Source organism: Anser anser, assembly GCF_964211835.1.
Source record: "Anser anser genome assembly, chromosome: 7".
Taxonomy (NCBI): Eukaryota; Metazoa; Chordata; class Aves; order Anseriformes; family Anatidae; genus Anser; species Anser anser.
The window spans coordinates 21811180-21824344 of record NC_139727.1 but is presented as its reverse complement, the minus strand read 5'-3'; the positions used below and the strand labels follow the sequence as shown (position 1 = coordinate 21824344).

At 44.1% G+C, this 13165-nt stretch overlaps 1 protein-coding gene across 4 annotated transcripts in view; it reads right to left on the bottom strand.

Moving 5' to 3' along the window:
- Nucleotides 1–3248: 3248 nt before the first annotated feature.
- PKD2L1 (polycystin 2 like 1, transient receptor potential cation channel) overlaps nucleotides 3249–13165 on the bottom strand; it is a 28829-nt gene continuing 18912 nt past the window's right edge. For all 4 annotated transcript variants that reach the window (XM_083844720.1, XM_083844721.1, XM_083844722.1 and 1 more), the window contains 9 exons: nucleotides 12652–12822; nucleotides 11795–11976; nucleotides 9750–9870; nucleotides 9023–9121; nucleotides 8088–8209; nucleotides 7630–7747; nucleotides 7267–7403; nucleotides 6322–6469; nucleotides 3249–5918 (listed from right to left, as the gene is read on the bottom strand). In XM_083844720.1, the coding sequence (XP_083700846.1) occupies nucleotides 5706–5918; nucleotides 6322–6469; nucleotides 7267–7403; nucleotides 7630–7747; nucleotides 8088–8209; nucleotides 9023–9121; nucleotides 9750–9870; nucleotides 11795–11976; nucleotides 12652–12822 (1311 nt within the window). In that variant the 3' untranslated portion in view covers nucleotides 3249–5705. The remainder of the gene's footprint in view (nucleotides 5919–6321; nucleotides 6470–7266; nucleotides 7404–7629; nucleotides 7748–8087; nucleotides 8210–9022; nucleotides 9122–9749; nucleotides 9871–11794; nucleotides 11977–12651; nucleotides 12823–13165) is intronic.

Genomic DNA, 13165 nt, shown 5'->3' with positions numbered 1-13165 from the left:
TGCTGCTCAAATTCTGAACAGCCAACAGTCCATTTGGATGAACATGACAAGGCTGGCAAATCAGAGCTGGAAAGGCCTTCATCAAAGGCCCTGCGTACCTTTGATGCTTCTGGAAAGTCTAAAAGTGGGTTGGATGCCACAAGTTTCCTTCCACCACTGTTTACCTCTTCTTTTAAAGGCACACTCCCTGTCACATACCTCAGTGTGATCCAGTAAGCAGCTCAGGGGCAAGACTCTGGCACTCTGTCACTTCAGCTGGTCCACTGCCTTTGTCGCCACATGGCTGTGGTGGAGAAGGCGGGCTTGTGGCATGGCCTCTTCTGGGGCTGTACAGGACAAAAGCTGCTGAGGCAGGACGGGTTGATTCCTGAAAAGATTCTGAAAGACTGCCATCTCCCATTTATATAACTGCTGTCTATTCCTTATGAAACTAAGGAAAAGCTCTGCCCTTTTGTTTGTCCTAGAAATCTTTGTGCACAGTTCCAAATCTTGCTTTGTTTGGCTAACTCCAGACGTGTCTGAACAACCTTTTGCCACATTCGAGCAACATGTGTGCACGTGCATATGCAGTTTCTCCATCTCTAAGAAAGCCATTTGCTGTTATTTCTGGTGCCTTTCACAGAAGGGGAACCTGAAAGTAATCACAGCCAACACAAATGATTGCTTGGGATGGCTTCTCAGCCCTTTCTCAGGCAGCACAAGCTCGGCTTGGTTCAGGCTCCTCAGCCTTGCCTGTTGCTCGGATGGGCTGTTCCTCAGGCTGCTGTGCCTTCTGGCCCTTGGAGGTGAGCATGGCAGCCGAGAAATGGCTGGTGTCCTCAGGGGATGGCAGCGGTCAGGATATGGGACCAGGCAGAGCTGGTCTGGGACACACTGTGCTGTAGGGCCCTGTCACAACGCCAGGTGCGCAGGCTCTATTGGTGACGTGCCATGGCATGCCCCGGTGAAGCCCGGCTTTGAAGCGTGACCCGAGGCCAGAGACCTGTCACCAAACACTACATTTTGTTTTACCAGCTTGACTTTGGTGTTCCTCTTTCAGAGGCGGGGTGCAGCCCCAGCTCACCGCACCCAGGGGCCAGCACCCTTCAGCTGCCCGCTTCAGCTCACAGTACCTGCGTGGTTGGCTGTCAGCTATGCCTGGCATTTCCCACCTCTGAACCCAGGCTACAAGCGAAACTTCCTAGTTGGTTTCTCAAGCAGTGTCCTTGTTCAAGAGTCCTGCAAAAGTCCTCTCCATAATCCAGTGCATTCCTTTTAACACCCCCCTTGATGTCTGAGCTCAGGAGGAAGGCTGGGCCTCGCACCCACTGAAATTCCTCCTCCTCCTTCTACTGCTCTCCCAGTACCTGGCTCCTTGCATTCAGGTTTGGAGGCCCTAACTGGCATTTTATCTGGGTTTGTGATCAGCTGGCTCATCGCACAATGATAGCTTCTCGCCTCCCTTTTCCCGGGTCTCTAACAAACTCTGTAGCTTAATACTGTTAGTTGTCCCCTGGTGTCACTTTGTAAGCAGCTTCTGCTATGAAGTGTTTGTGGGAAGTGTGTGGGAAGACCTGGTATCATAAAGTGTGTTTTGGGAACCCTGGGTTCTGCTTCTGCCTTTTTGCCACTGAGAAAGTCATTTTTCTGTGCCTCAGTTTGCCTCAGTAAGGTAAACGTGACGCAGCAGAGGTCTTTTGAGAACAGTGGAGGACAGTTTGCAGGTGTGTCTGTTAATGGTGCTGAATGATGTCTGCTGGAACACCAAATACTTTTCTTATGGTATCTCCAGAAGCTCAGCTATATTTGTCAGGGTATGGGGATTCATGTGTTCCTTTTAAATGTGCCAAGTTGGACTTGCTCATTGGTGAGGCAAACACGCCATGTTCCTGAGAGACACAGCAAAGAGACACTGCAGGAGCTTCCGTTGCTCATGGCCGCTGCTGTCTGGGGCTACCTCTCACCAGCCTGAGTCCATTTTCAGACATTGCTGCTATGCCTCCCCCTGTACAAACCAGTGAGTCTCCCCATGCCTCACTCATGCTTTGACACTGTGGTTGTGACACTGCTTTCTCGCCCTGCCTGGCTCTGTGAGCTCATTAACCACCCTAATGCACAGCAGTTCTCTGTGAGACAGGAGCTCCCCAGCGGGACTCTGCAGTCTGTATGGGACACCTTCCAAACTGGAACAAAATACATACGTGCTCCCACTATCGAGGAAAAAAAACACTTTACTTTCCTCACGAGACATTTGTCATCTAAATAATACCAGCTGCTGCTGGAGGCCTAACAATGTGCATCTGAAAAAAGCAACTACACGAACTTACCATTCAGTGTGTTTATGTTGTTTCTCAACCAGCTTGAACACACAATTGAGTATTACACATGAGTGATTGCTGGGAACAAGTAATTGCCTTACTGTGCTCTAGGACACATTGTTTACATGACAGCATGTCAAGGAACAGACCAGACACAATTGCATGGAGATGTACATGTAAGAGAAGTCAATACAGGCACAGGAATCAAATAGTAACAGAGCTGTTTTTACACCCAGTGACACTGACACAACCAAAATCACAGCACATGGTGAGGAGAGTGGCCTTTCTGACTAAAAGCAGGGAGAAAGGAGCTCATTGACCAGATTCTGGCTGAGACCCAGGCGACCCTGGGTTCTCATCTGATCCCTGGCAGCACTCCCTGCCAAAGTTTCTCAGCAGAGGAGTATGGAGACTCCACACTCTCACTTTGGAGGGAAAGCTGGCTTCCCAGGTCTTGGGCATGAACAAACCCAACAGTGAAACATCACCATTTTGCTCCTCCAATAGCCTACTGCCCTAAATAGCAGGCTATGTTACACATGACCTGGTTGCCTGAGGACGATTGTCCCTGCCCTGTTGCCACACCATCATGTTTTTGCCTCAGCTACCTTCCCTGACATTTACAGGGGTCTCTGAAAGAGAGGAGAGGTTGGGTAGAGGTTGGCTCCTGGTGTGCAGTGACAGCAGGGCTCTCATGCTGCCCTGCAGTGGCTGCAACATCCCTGCCCCTGTGGGTGAGTTGCACAAGGGAAACACGAACACCGGGTGGTGCCAATAAACAAGGAGGTCTCATGCCAGCTTCTCGGCTGGGCAGAAACACTCCCCCTGTGAGAAATCTGAGACTTTATAGAGCAAGGCCTCACCTTCTTGTTTCTGGTGGGACCTGGATGCAGGATCCTGTTGTCCTCATGGTAATTGCTATGCTGAGGAGCAGAGCCTCATCCAACAACATATCTTCCACCGACTCTACCAGCACAGCATCAACCACCTGAAGCAGACAGTTGTTGCTTGGATGTCTTCCATGGTGCCAAGCTTAGTTCTTCACAAATTCCAAATTATTTGATATCTATGCAGTAATGCCCAGTCCATCTCCTGCTATTCTAAGTTTCTGGAGGAGGTAGGCACCCCTCCAGAGATTTGAAAGAGCATCTTGGTAATGTTTTTTGCTTGTTTGTTTGTTTTTGTTTCAGTTAGGTCTCAGTAATCATTGTCTGCTATTGAGGCAGGATCTCAAACAAGGTCTAGCAAATGATTTTAAAGATCTTTCCTCTCTACTTCTTGAGATGCAGAGCAGCCAGTTCATTAACCACAAACTTTCCACCTGCAGTCACAAACATGCTTCAGTTCTCACATCTTTAAGGGGCTGTGTGTGCTATTCAATCTAATTAGAAGCACATAGTTCTGATGGATTATCATTTTGCAAATAGATTTTCTGTTTAATTAAAATTTTCAAGAGTTTCTCATGTCTCTGACATAGGCCATTTTCTCCTGAGTAAGACAATAGCTTCAATGCTGAGAGTAGAAAGAAATAAGCAGTGTCCTTGCTCTGTGTTCAGCTGGAAAAGCTGAAGGCAAAGAGCTCTTGCTCAGTTCTGCATTGAATGGAACTGGGAATCAAGAACCATGGCAATGTCTCACAGGGAAATCTCATCCCCAGCAGCAGCTGGTGGGACTTAGAGCTGTGTGACCTGCAGGTCCTGGATCCACAGCTCCTGGCTGAAGTTCAAGCTCCCTGTGGGCTGGGTGACAAGGTCACACAGCTCTTGCTGGGCTCTTGCAGCTGAATGACCCTCTTCTTCAGTTTGTCAGTAATGTTGAATAGCTGTGACTGGAGCTTGGGCCATCTTGGGACAGGGCTGATCCTCCTGAGGCCCCTCAGACGTTCCCAGGGAGGCTTTCCCTCAGAACAGATGGACGCATCCATCTTGGAAGCATGGCAATACAAGATGGCACTGCACAATATCCCCACTAAGCCTTTCACTGTGCTGCATGCACATTAAACAGCACAGCATTCACCTGACTTCTTAGCAGTGGTCTGGTACAATTCACACTTCCATTGGCTTTAAGCCTACAGAACCTACTTTCTGTTAACTATTGTGGAATACCAGCAGTTAACATACTTCAAATAACCTTTACAGTGGTCCTGTCCTGTATGTTTTCCCCAAGTGACTTTTTTTTTTTTTCAGTCTGTAGGTGGTTGCCTTTCAGTGGTGAAGTGATCTCTAAGTTTTGCCCCTGCTCATTTCACAAGATGATCTTGTGACAGCATTCCTCAAATATATTAACCATTCATGTGCTTGTTAGGGTTACAATAACATAAGCAACACAAAATTGAACTGATGAGCTGGAATGTAGAACAACAGGCCAGATTCTCCAAAGGTGTAAATCAGGTGCTGACTTATACTAGCTGCAATATCTGCGCCAACTGCAAGGAAACAGGAGTCTCCAAGTGGAAAATGCCTGGGAAAGAAGCATCTTGCATGTGATTGAGAAACTGATGTTCATCGTAATTTTCACAATATTCCTAAACTGAAATTGGTGTCAGCACCCACAACTGCAAGCAAAATCATTACCTTGAGAAAAATGGGAAGTGTCGTAACTTTGTAAATACGGTGCTAGTTTTGTTCAGTATCTTGAAATACAATTTAAGGAGTGTGAAAATAGACAACATAGAGATTTTTTGGTGCCAACACCTGTGTTAGAAACTATGAAGTCTGTTCCCTAACTTTCAGACCCAGGACTCTACCAGTAACAGCTGTTTCTCCATTTGTATTTCAGATCTCCTCCTAGTTACACTGGGAGTCAAATCTCGTTTTAATTATCCTGAGTTAGATGTTTGTATCCTCTTTTCTCAAATTCTGAATCTAAGGTACAGAGAGGGTTACCAATGTGTTCTGGAAATAAATTACAACAGAACAAAGTTGGTGGTAACCAGGTAGATGCAAATAACTATTCTCTCCTTTCTATCTCACACTAATGATTATATTCTGCCTTGTTTACACTTTTACCACCTCTTTTCCTGCAGACAATTCTGAGAGTAAGCATACATTGTAGAGAACAAGTTGCAATTTCCCACTTTGGATCCAAGTGTTTTCAGAGCTCTGAGGTCTTTACATGTTGGAAAAGTATAGGTAAAAGTACTTTAAGTTGTCCTGTTTAGAGACAGAAACCTCATACAATGCCTGGTTCCAAATTTCCACCTAGTTCAGAGACAGTGGGGCTGGAAGTTTCAGGTCTGTGATATCACACTTCATTACACCGGTAAAGAGCATCCCTGATTTTTCCCGTCATCAGTCCCTGGCAAGAGTGGTGTCTGCGTTCAGCTGTTCTGACTATTCTAACAGCGGGGAAAAGAGCTGACAGTGACTTAGTACTGCGGGAGCCAGATTGGGAGCACTGGGCTGTTCACTAGAAGTGCACGTCAGATTGCAGCTGGATGTTCTTGGGCACCTGAGACCCTGGTACACTTGACCTGGGCAAGATGGGGCAGACTCCATTTTGGGAACAGCTACCACTTGGGTTGTTTCCCTGTAGACATTCCACTCCCCAGCCTTCTGCTTCTTTATTCACCAGCTGGTCTAGGTTCTCGGGGAGCAGTTCTTCCTGACTGAGTTCTTCGTCCTGTTAACCAGAAGAAATTGTGACCTGCTTTGTTAGCAACATAGCAAGAAGTCTAGCAGCACTCCAGGAGAGAGACAAGGTGTACATGATACTTAATAAAAACCCATTTGTTAAAGATCCAATATAATGTTTGCTGCAATGCTTTGATGAATATAGAAACACGCATTAGACAGATGAGAAGAGAGACAACCCTTTTTGTCCTCTACAATAATGTTCACAGAAATCCTGTGTCACTGCTTGTGACCAGAGGAGGCTGGATCATGCAAAATTCTGACCCTGCCCAACCCTTTTTGTCTTGCATCAATGGGGATTTGAAAAGCAAAGATGAACCAGGCCCATTCACACAGCAGGGCTGGTCACCTACCCTGAAGTTGGTTAAAATGAGTGGTGGAGTGCTACCAACCTTCCTACCACTATCCAGTGGCTTGCCCATCAGGTCCTTCCTCTTGAGCTTGTTTCTTTCCAGGACTTCGAGCTTGCTCACCACTGCATCAATCTTGGAGCCAATGCTGTTTATGGACTGTTCCAGATGCAACACACGTTGCAGGAGGCTGGGAAAGACGTGAAGAAATTTTACAATTTTTTTCTTGCGATGAACACTAAGATTTGCAGCAGGTATCCCACGGGCAATGGGCCAGATCTCAATCAGGAGTGAATGCTCCACATCAGAGATGCTGATTCACACTCACTGAACACATAACTCCCTGCTGCACTGGATTTTCATCTGTGATCAGTGATTCTGCAGGGGATGGATCCCAACCAGTTTGGATTACAGTCCAGACACCTTATAATCACATTATTATTTAATGTTTTACCCTCTTCTCTTTTCATGTGGCCCTATGTGAATTGCTTAGTGTTTCTCAGTAGCAGAATCGGGATACCCTCATTCTCTGTGCTGTATTTATCCAATGCTCCTGTCTTGGAACAAGCAGCCACATGTTATTCTCTGGCATGGAGGATGACATTTAGCTAGGCTATAAACCAAGGATATTTATTCCCACAGGGACTCTGTAAAAGTATCAACTTTCCCTGGGCAGGTTATCCAGGCTACCTTCTGACCTGAAACATGACAGCGTATTGCTTGTGGCCAGCTGACAGCTGCAGAGTTTATTCAAGAGGCAGAAAAAAAAAATCTCAGCCTGATCTTTTATGCGAGCAAGCAAAACACATTACAAGAAATGCCTTGATTATTTCCTGACCTGATCAGTTACACGTATGCAAGATAAAAAGGGACAAGATCTTACTGCAACTGCTCAGCACCAGTGTGAACAGTTACATCAGGGGAGAAAGCAGCAGGGATCAGACTCTTATTTGCAGAGGGGTTAAACTAATACCAGCACCAACATACACTTGGAACTCTTCTTTGGAGACCCAGCTGGCCTTATTGGCATGGTTATTCTTTGCTTCCACATAGGTCAGACTCTCATCTAAGTTGTTGCCACCATAGGATTTCCCCAAATTTTCAATCTCTGTATTCAGAGCAACCTGGAAGATAGATAAAGTTACTCCTACAAAACTGGATATTAGCTGTGTGACAGTTTCACTTTGAATAACACATAGCTTCACAGGCAGGTCACATACTCAGCTGCTATTCAGACAAAACTGGAGCTGTGTTGCCTGCTTCGTTTACACCACAAGCCCCAGTAGTCCTGTGACCACTTTGGAATGATCTCTACCAAACAGAAAGTTTCTTTCCTTGCCCTTCTTTTACCCTTTTTGCCTCTAGGTCATGCTTCATCTGCTGCTGCTCCTCTTCATCAAGGATGTGGTTGCCATCTTTGTCAAACCTGGAGAAAGCTGCCGTGATCTCATGGTCTGCATGGCCCAGTCTGCAAAAGAACAGAAAGGGAAAGCTCAAGGCACTGAATTACACAGGTAGGCTCTAACTGTGCAGGAACACCTGTTTTGAAATCAGTATATTGCTGCCTCCTGCAAGGGACAAACTTAAATATCCCAAATAGAAAGGAGACAGCAACACAACCCCACTTAGATCAGGAGATTAAACATGTGAGGAAAAATGATAAGAACTATCTTGTGTGTGTGTGCATCTGGTCTGGTTGCCCCAGTCTGAGCTAACTGCTCTCTAGGTTTTGAATACCACAGAATTTAAATTACAAGTGTGACTGAGAGAAAGGGATAAATGGTTATCCCTCAGGTGGACTCACTCACTCTTTCAAACTGTTCTTGAAGTCCTCAAAATCCAGTTCTTTAGTTCCATTCTGCAGTGCTTTCTGCACATCAGAAATCCGCTCCTTTTTCAGCTTCAACCTCATGAGTGTCCGGTTGTAACTCTGTTAATAAAGGTGTAAATGGGTATGGAATCATGTAGGCAGAAGAGTGAAAAACAAGAAAGAATTGAAAACACATATGGGTGAAAACAATATGGGTGGAGCAGATGCTGAGTAATGCAAGGAGGTTTTGAGCTTTCCATAAGTACAGATACAACGCGATAAAGTATGCCTCATTTCTAAACTAGCATCACTTCTTCAAAGCAACACCAACACGGTACCCAAAGTCTCCATGAGAAAATTTGTTGTCTGCTTTTCTCCTTCCGAATCTGCCTTTACCTGACCTTCCACTCATCAACTGCTTAAGATAATGTCTCAAATACCATTCTTTGCAAAATATTGGTTCTAAAGCATAGACACTTGTGAACTTTCAGGACCTTTTCTGGAATTTGCCCATGGGAAATCCAGATGTAACCCACCAGATTTGCGTCACTGTAAAATGCTCAGATCATCAAAGCAGAACCTGTCACTTTATTTGTTATTGATCAAAGTGCACAGTATTAACTATATCAAGGACTGAAGGAGCTTTGTCAATAGACTATCCAGGGAAGGAAAGTCACTGAGAAACTCTACCAGCATTCTCAAGCAACAGGATTCCCCCAACCTTTGCTTTATTGTCTTCTGATTGCCAAAGCATCTGGAAGCTTGATCTATCCCAAAGGGAACTGTGACTCCTGTTGCTACTGTGCATGTTAGAAAGGTGGACCTGGAGCTGGCAACCAGTTTTTTCTCTAGTAAATTCCACATAGGTCAGGAACTCCAAGAAAATGTTTCAGGATTTGGCTAGAAAGTAGAACAGCTTTTGCTATTCATCACCTGCTTCAAGATGTCTGAGAGCTGCAGCTCATCCTTCTGGCTCGAAAGTTCCTCCTTGACTTCTGAGTAGGTGTCATTGATGATGGCCAGAAACATGTTCTAGAGAAAGGAGAAGAAAATAGTTGAATTAGCTTGAGTCACCTTGCCTGCTCCAGCAGCTGAGGCAGCAAGAGACAGACATAGCTGTGCAGAGTTTAGTTAAAAAAGCAGCTGTTTTCACATGGGGCATACCTTGCGCAAATTAAAGTGGGCAAAGGAAAGGACTGAGAGGAGGGCCTTGCAGCTAGAACAATGGCCTAAGATACATTTGTTCCCAGGTCAAACACCTTCTCTGTTAGCTTCTTTTGCAAGATCTTAAGTTACTTTTGGATCCCTGGTACTCAGAATTTAACATAATGAACAACCCTCTGGGTCCATTGCCTAGGAAAACAGCTGAACTTATCCTCTTGAATGCAGGTACCACATGAGTGGCATTCCCAGTCTGTTTTAGTCTTTAAGATAAATGATGGAAATATGGCCCTTAATCTCCCTGAGTATCAATCAAATCCCCAAATGCAATGAAGTGTTCTGTGTCTACTTTGGTCTATTTGCACCACAAAGCTGTTGTAAAGGAAACTTTCTTTCTCTCTAAGCATTTGCACTGCACCTAGCACAGGGGAGGGATTGCTATGAGGGGTCTCTCCAACACTGCTGTCAAAACAGAGGCAAGGAGGCCTTTCTTACTTACCAGGAGCACAAAGAAGACAAAGAACACGTAGGTGACAAAATAAATAGGCCCAAGGACCCTGTTGGCATTGTCAATAGAATTGTAGTCAAAGTCACCAAGAATGATCCGAAACTGGGTGAAGCTGGAGGAGGGGTAGAGCACAAGGTCACACAAAGGCACATGCATTTATTCTACCTCCTAAGATAGTCCTGAGGAGAACCCTGAACCCAGCTGCAGCCTGCATGGTCACAGGCAGAAGCCTGTGAGAGAGAGAGGTAACCTCTCACAGGACCAGATGCCAGAGGACTATGGAGCACAGGCTGAAAAACACTGCTATAGCAGATGCCTCCCTAACATCACGTATTGCCTGACTGGGCATGTGGACTGAAGGATTGTCCTTCTTAACTCGCTTCCCTGACACCCTTCCTAGGGTACTCATCTACCCACTGTTCTTGCCCCCATTTAAGGTGAACATTATTTGTGGGGCTTCTCTGGAAATTGGCCACTGAGATGACTCTGTTAAACAAACGAACCAACAAACAAATATTCTGCAATTAAAAAGGAAAAAAAAAAAAGGAAAATAGAGACAGAAAGGGACAAACAGAGCAAGAAGTTCTATGCAGAGAAAAGGGTCTTGACATCCTGGAATCTGAAAATCTTGCCTAGGAAATGCAAAGCTCCATTTTGGACTCCTTACTTTTGGTCTATTGAGAGAGCTGGGAATGTTTTTCATGTCTAAGAGAGAAGAATATGGTTTTGCTTCCTCTTTGGTTCAAGTTGTGCCAATTCTGTGACATTGAAATGTCTTCTTCTAGTAAGAAATTATTTATATTTCTTCTCCTTTGAAAACTTCTACCTTACATTCTTTAAGCTACTATATGGCTTGATTTAGGAAGCATCATGTTAAATTTGTGTTAAAATTGGCATATTATATGACTACTAACTTTCAGAATTACCTGTTAAGTTGAGGCAGAACTTTTATATTAAAATCAGATATAAATGTAAAATATATCAAATATAAAATAATTATTTTAATCGGATAAGCATAGCTGTCAAATATCAACCACTATTATATTTAATTTTATATATTTAATATTAATTCCAACACCCTTATTTTTTATATTTAATGTTTTATATAAAACAAAAATAACAAATAGAAATAGTTTCTGACTTTTTCCATTTTGGTGTTTAAAGCTAAAATCTTGATAAATGCATTACTTCCAATCTTTCTTTTGAAAGCCCTGAAGCAAAAAACAGTATTTGTATCAAATCTTTGTTTTTATTAAAATGCACTATCTGAGGAAAAACAGACAAGTTTTCAAGCAGCTGTTGTACACTGAAATGATGTGACCAGTGGCTTTATCTAGAAGCTAGAGAATTTCAAAGCTCTAGAGCTTCTATCTAGACCTCTCCCTTATTAAAGAGAAAAGACTTTGAGCTTACCTCAAAACACTTATTTGAGTTATTTAGTTCCTACTACCAGAATTACAGAGAAGTTGAACCTAAGTAGACCAAAAGCCACCTGCTGGTGTATAAAAACACAATTGCCAAGGTCTCAGCAGCAATCAGAACCATTCTACCACTTTTATGGACCCACAGCAGATGAGAAGATGACATAATGACCTGGTGAACAGAAACTATATTATCAGCTCAGCTACAATACTTTTCTGCAGAATGACTATAAACTACTCTGCATGCAAAGCGTCCTTGGTGTGCCTAACAACTCCACATCAGCTGAAAGCTGCCTAGACTACAGCAAAACAGAACTGAACTCTCAGCCTGAAAAGGCTGGGCTTTCCTTTGACCCAAAAGGCTGCTTATAAACACCAGACAAACAAAAATCTGTCTGTAACCTTCAATTTTCTCACTACATTCTTTTGTCCATGAGGATGTTACAGGTGTGGGACTGTGAGCAACATTTTAGCCATCATGACTTTATTGCATGAAATACAATGGGTGTCTGCTTGACATCCATATTTGCAATTGGGGATAGTTTGGAAAGCAGTTAAAGTTCTTTTGATGACAGCTGGTAATGATGAAAATGTGTTTACAACTAATACACTTACATGCATTTAACAAAGGTACTGAAGTTTTCCACTTGTGTCCCAAAAAGAAGGTAACCCAGCTGGGCATAGGCAAAGAAGACAATGAAGAACATAATGGCAAAGCCCAGGATGTCCTTGGCACAACGTGCCAGTGTGGAGGAGAGCTGTGTCATTGTTTTGTTAAAGCTAATATACTTGAATATCTGCAAGAAGAAAGAACAGGGACAAAATTAGGCCAAACCATCAGCTAGATCAGTCTCTTTCCTACACATACATGCTTACTAAAACAAGAGGTTATCTATGGCACCAAAGCACTGAGGAGACAGCCAAGCTGGGGCAATAGTGGTCTAGAGTTCACATTGTTTGTCCTGGGTGTGCCACCATCTTACTATTGGGTCGTAAATATATGACTGTTCCCTGTGTCAAATGAAAATGTGAAGAGAGAGTGCTATAAGGACAGATATCTTGAGGATAGTGAGGATAGCTGAATACAGCATGGCTTTTCACCATGCCAAGATGCTTCGGTCAAAATGCAAGGTACATACCAATGGACAAGTCATTTCCAATCGCTGGGTGGCCACCATGAACATAGTATAGAATGGACAAGATTGCATTGTACTCAGCATTTTCAAAAGCCTTTTACACCACAACTTCTGAACTCCCTCTCTGCTCTCTCCACAGAGCTGGCCTCAGAATGCAAGGTGAAAAGCTGCCTGGATTTACTACAAAACAGAGCACATGACGCTCGAGGAAATCCTTCCCTATTCTACAGCTGTTACCCTCATTCACTAAGAGAGATGGAAGAGTTAGCCCCCAGGGTATCAGGTGGAACAGGTCTGAGACTGGAGCCCAGGCACCCCCTGTGTCCCCTACAATACCTTGATCCAGGCAAAGAATAAGTTGACTGCATTCATGTTGTTGTACTGAGTCTGCCAGAATGCCAAGAACTCAAAGTCTGCATAGGTGTCCGGGTGTTTCAACAACTCCCCCAACAGTCTGTTCACCTCAATGGTGCGAAAGATGTGAAAACCAATAGCAACAATGGAGAGCTGTGAAGAGGAAGGATCTGCAGTGAGTGTAGAAGTTAAAAGTGTCCACAGATATTAAAGTGCCACAGAATTACTTGGTATCACACTTCATAACTACACTGTACTGGTGGGGGATGGAAATAAGGTCCTAACGCACTGAGTGATGACCTGACTTCACACCCTCTCAAGCATCATTAAGGAAAGAATTTTCTTCTAATACCTGATAGAAAAGCACATGTCCATTTACTCCGCCGGTCCATTTTTCTATTGGAGCAAAAATCATGTCAGCTCTTGTCTTATCTAGACCAGTTTTCCCATTCTTTCATTAGTTGTGTCTCTTATACCCCTCTGCCATTTCTCTCCC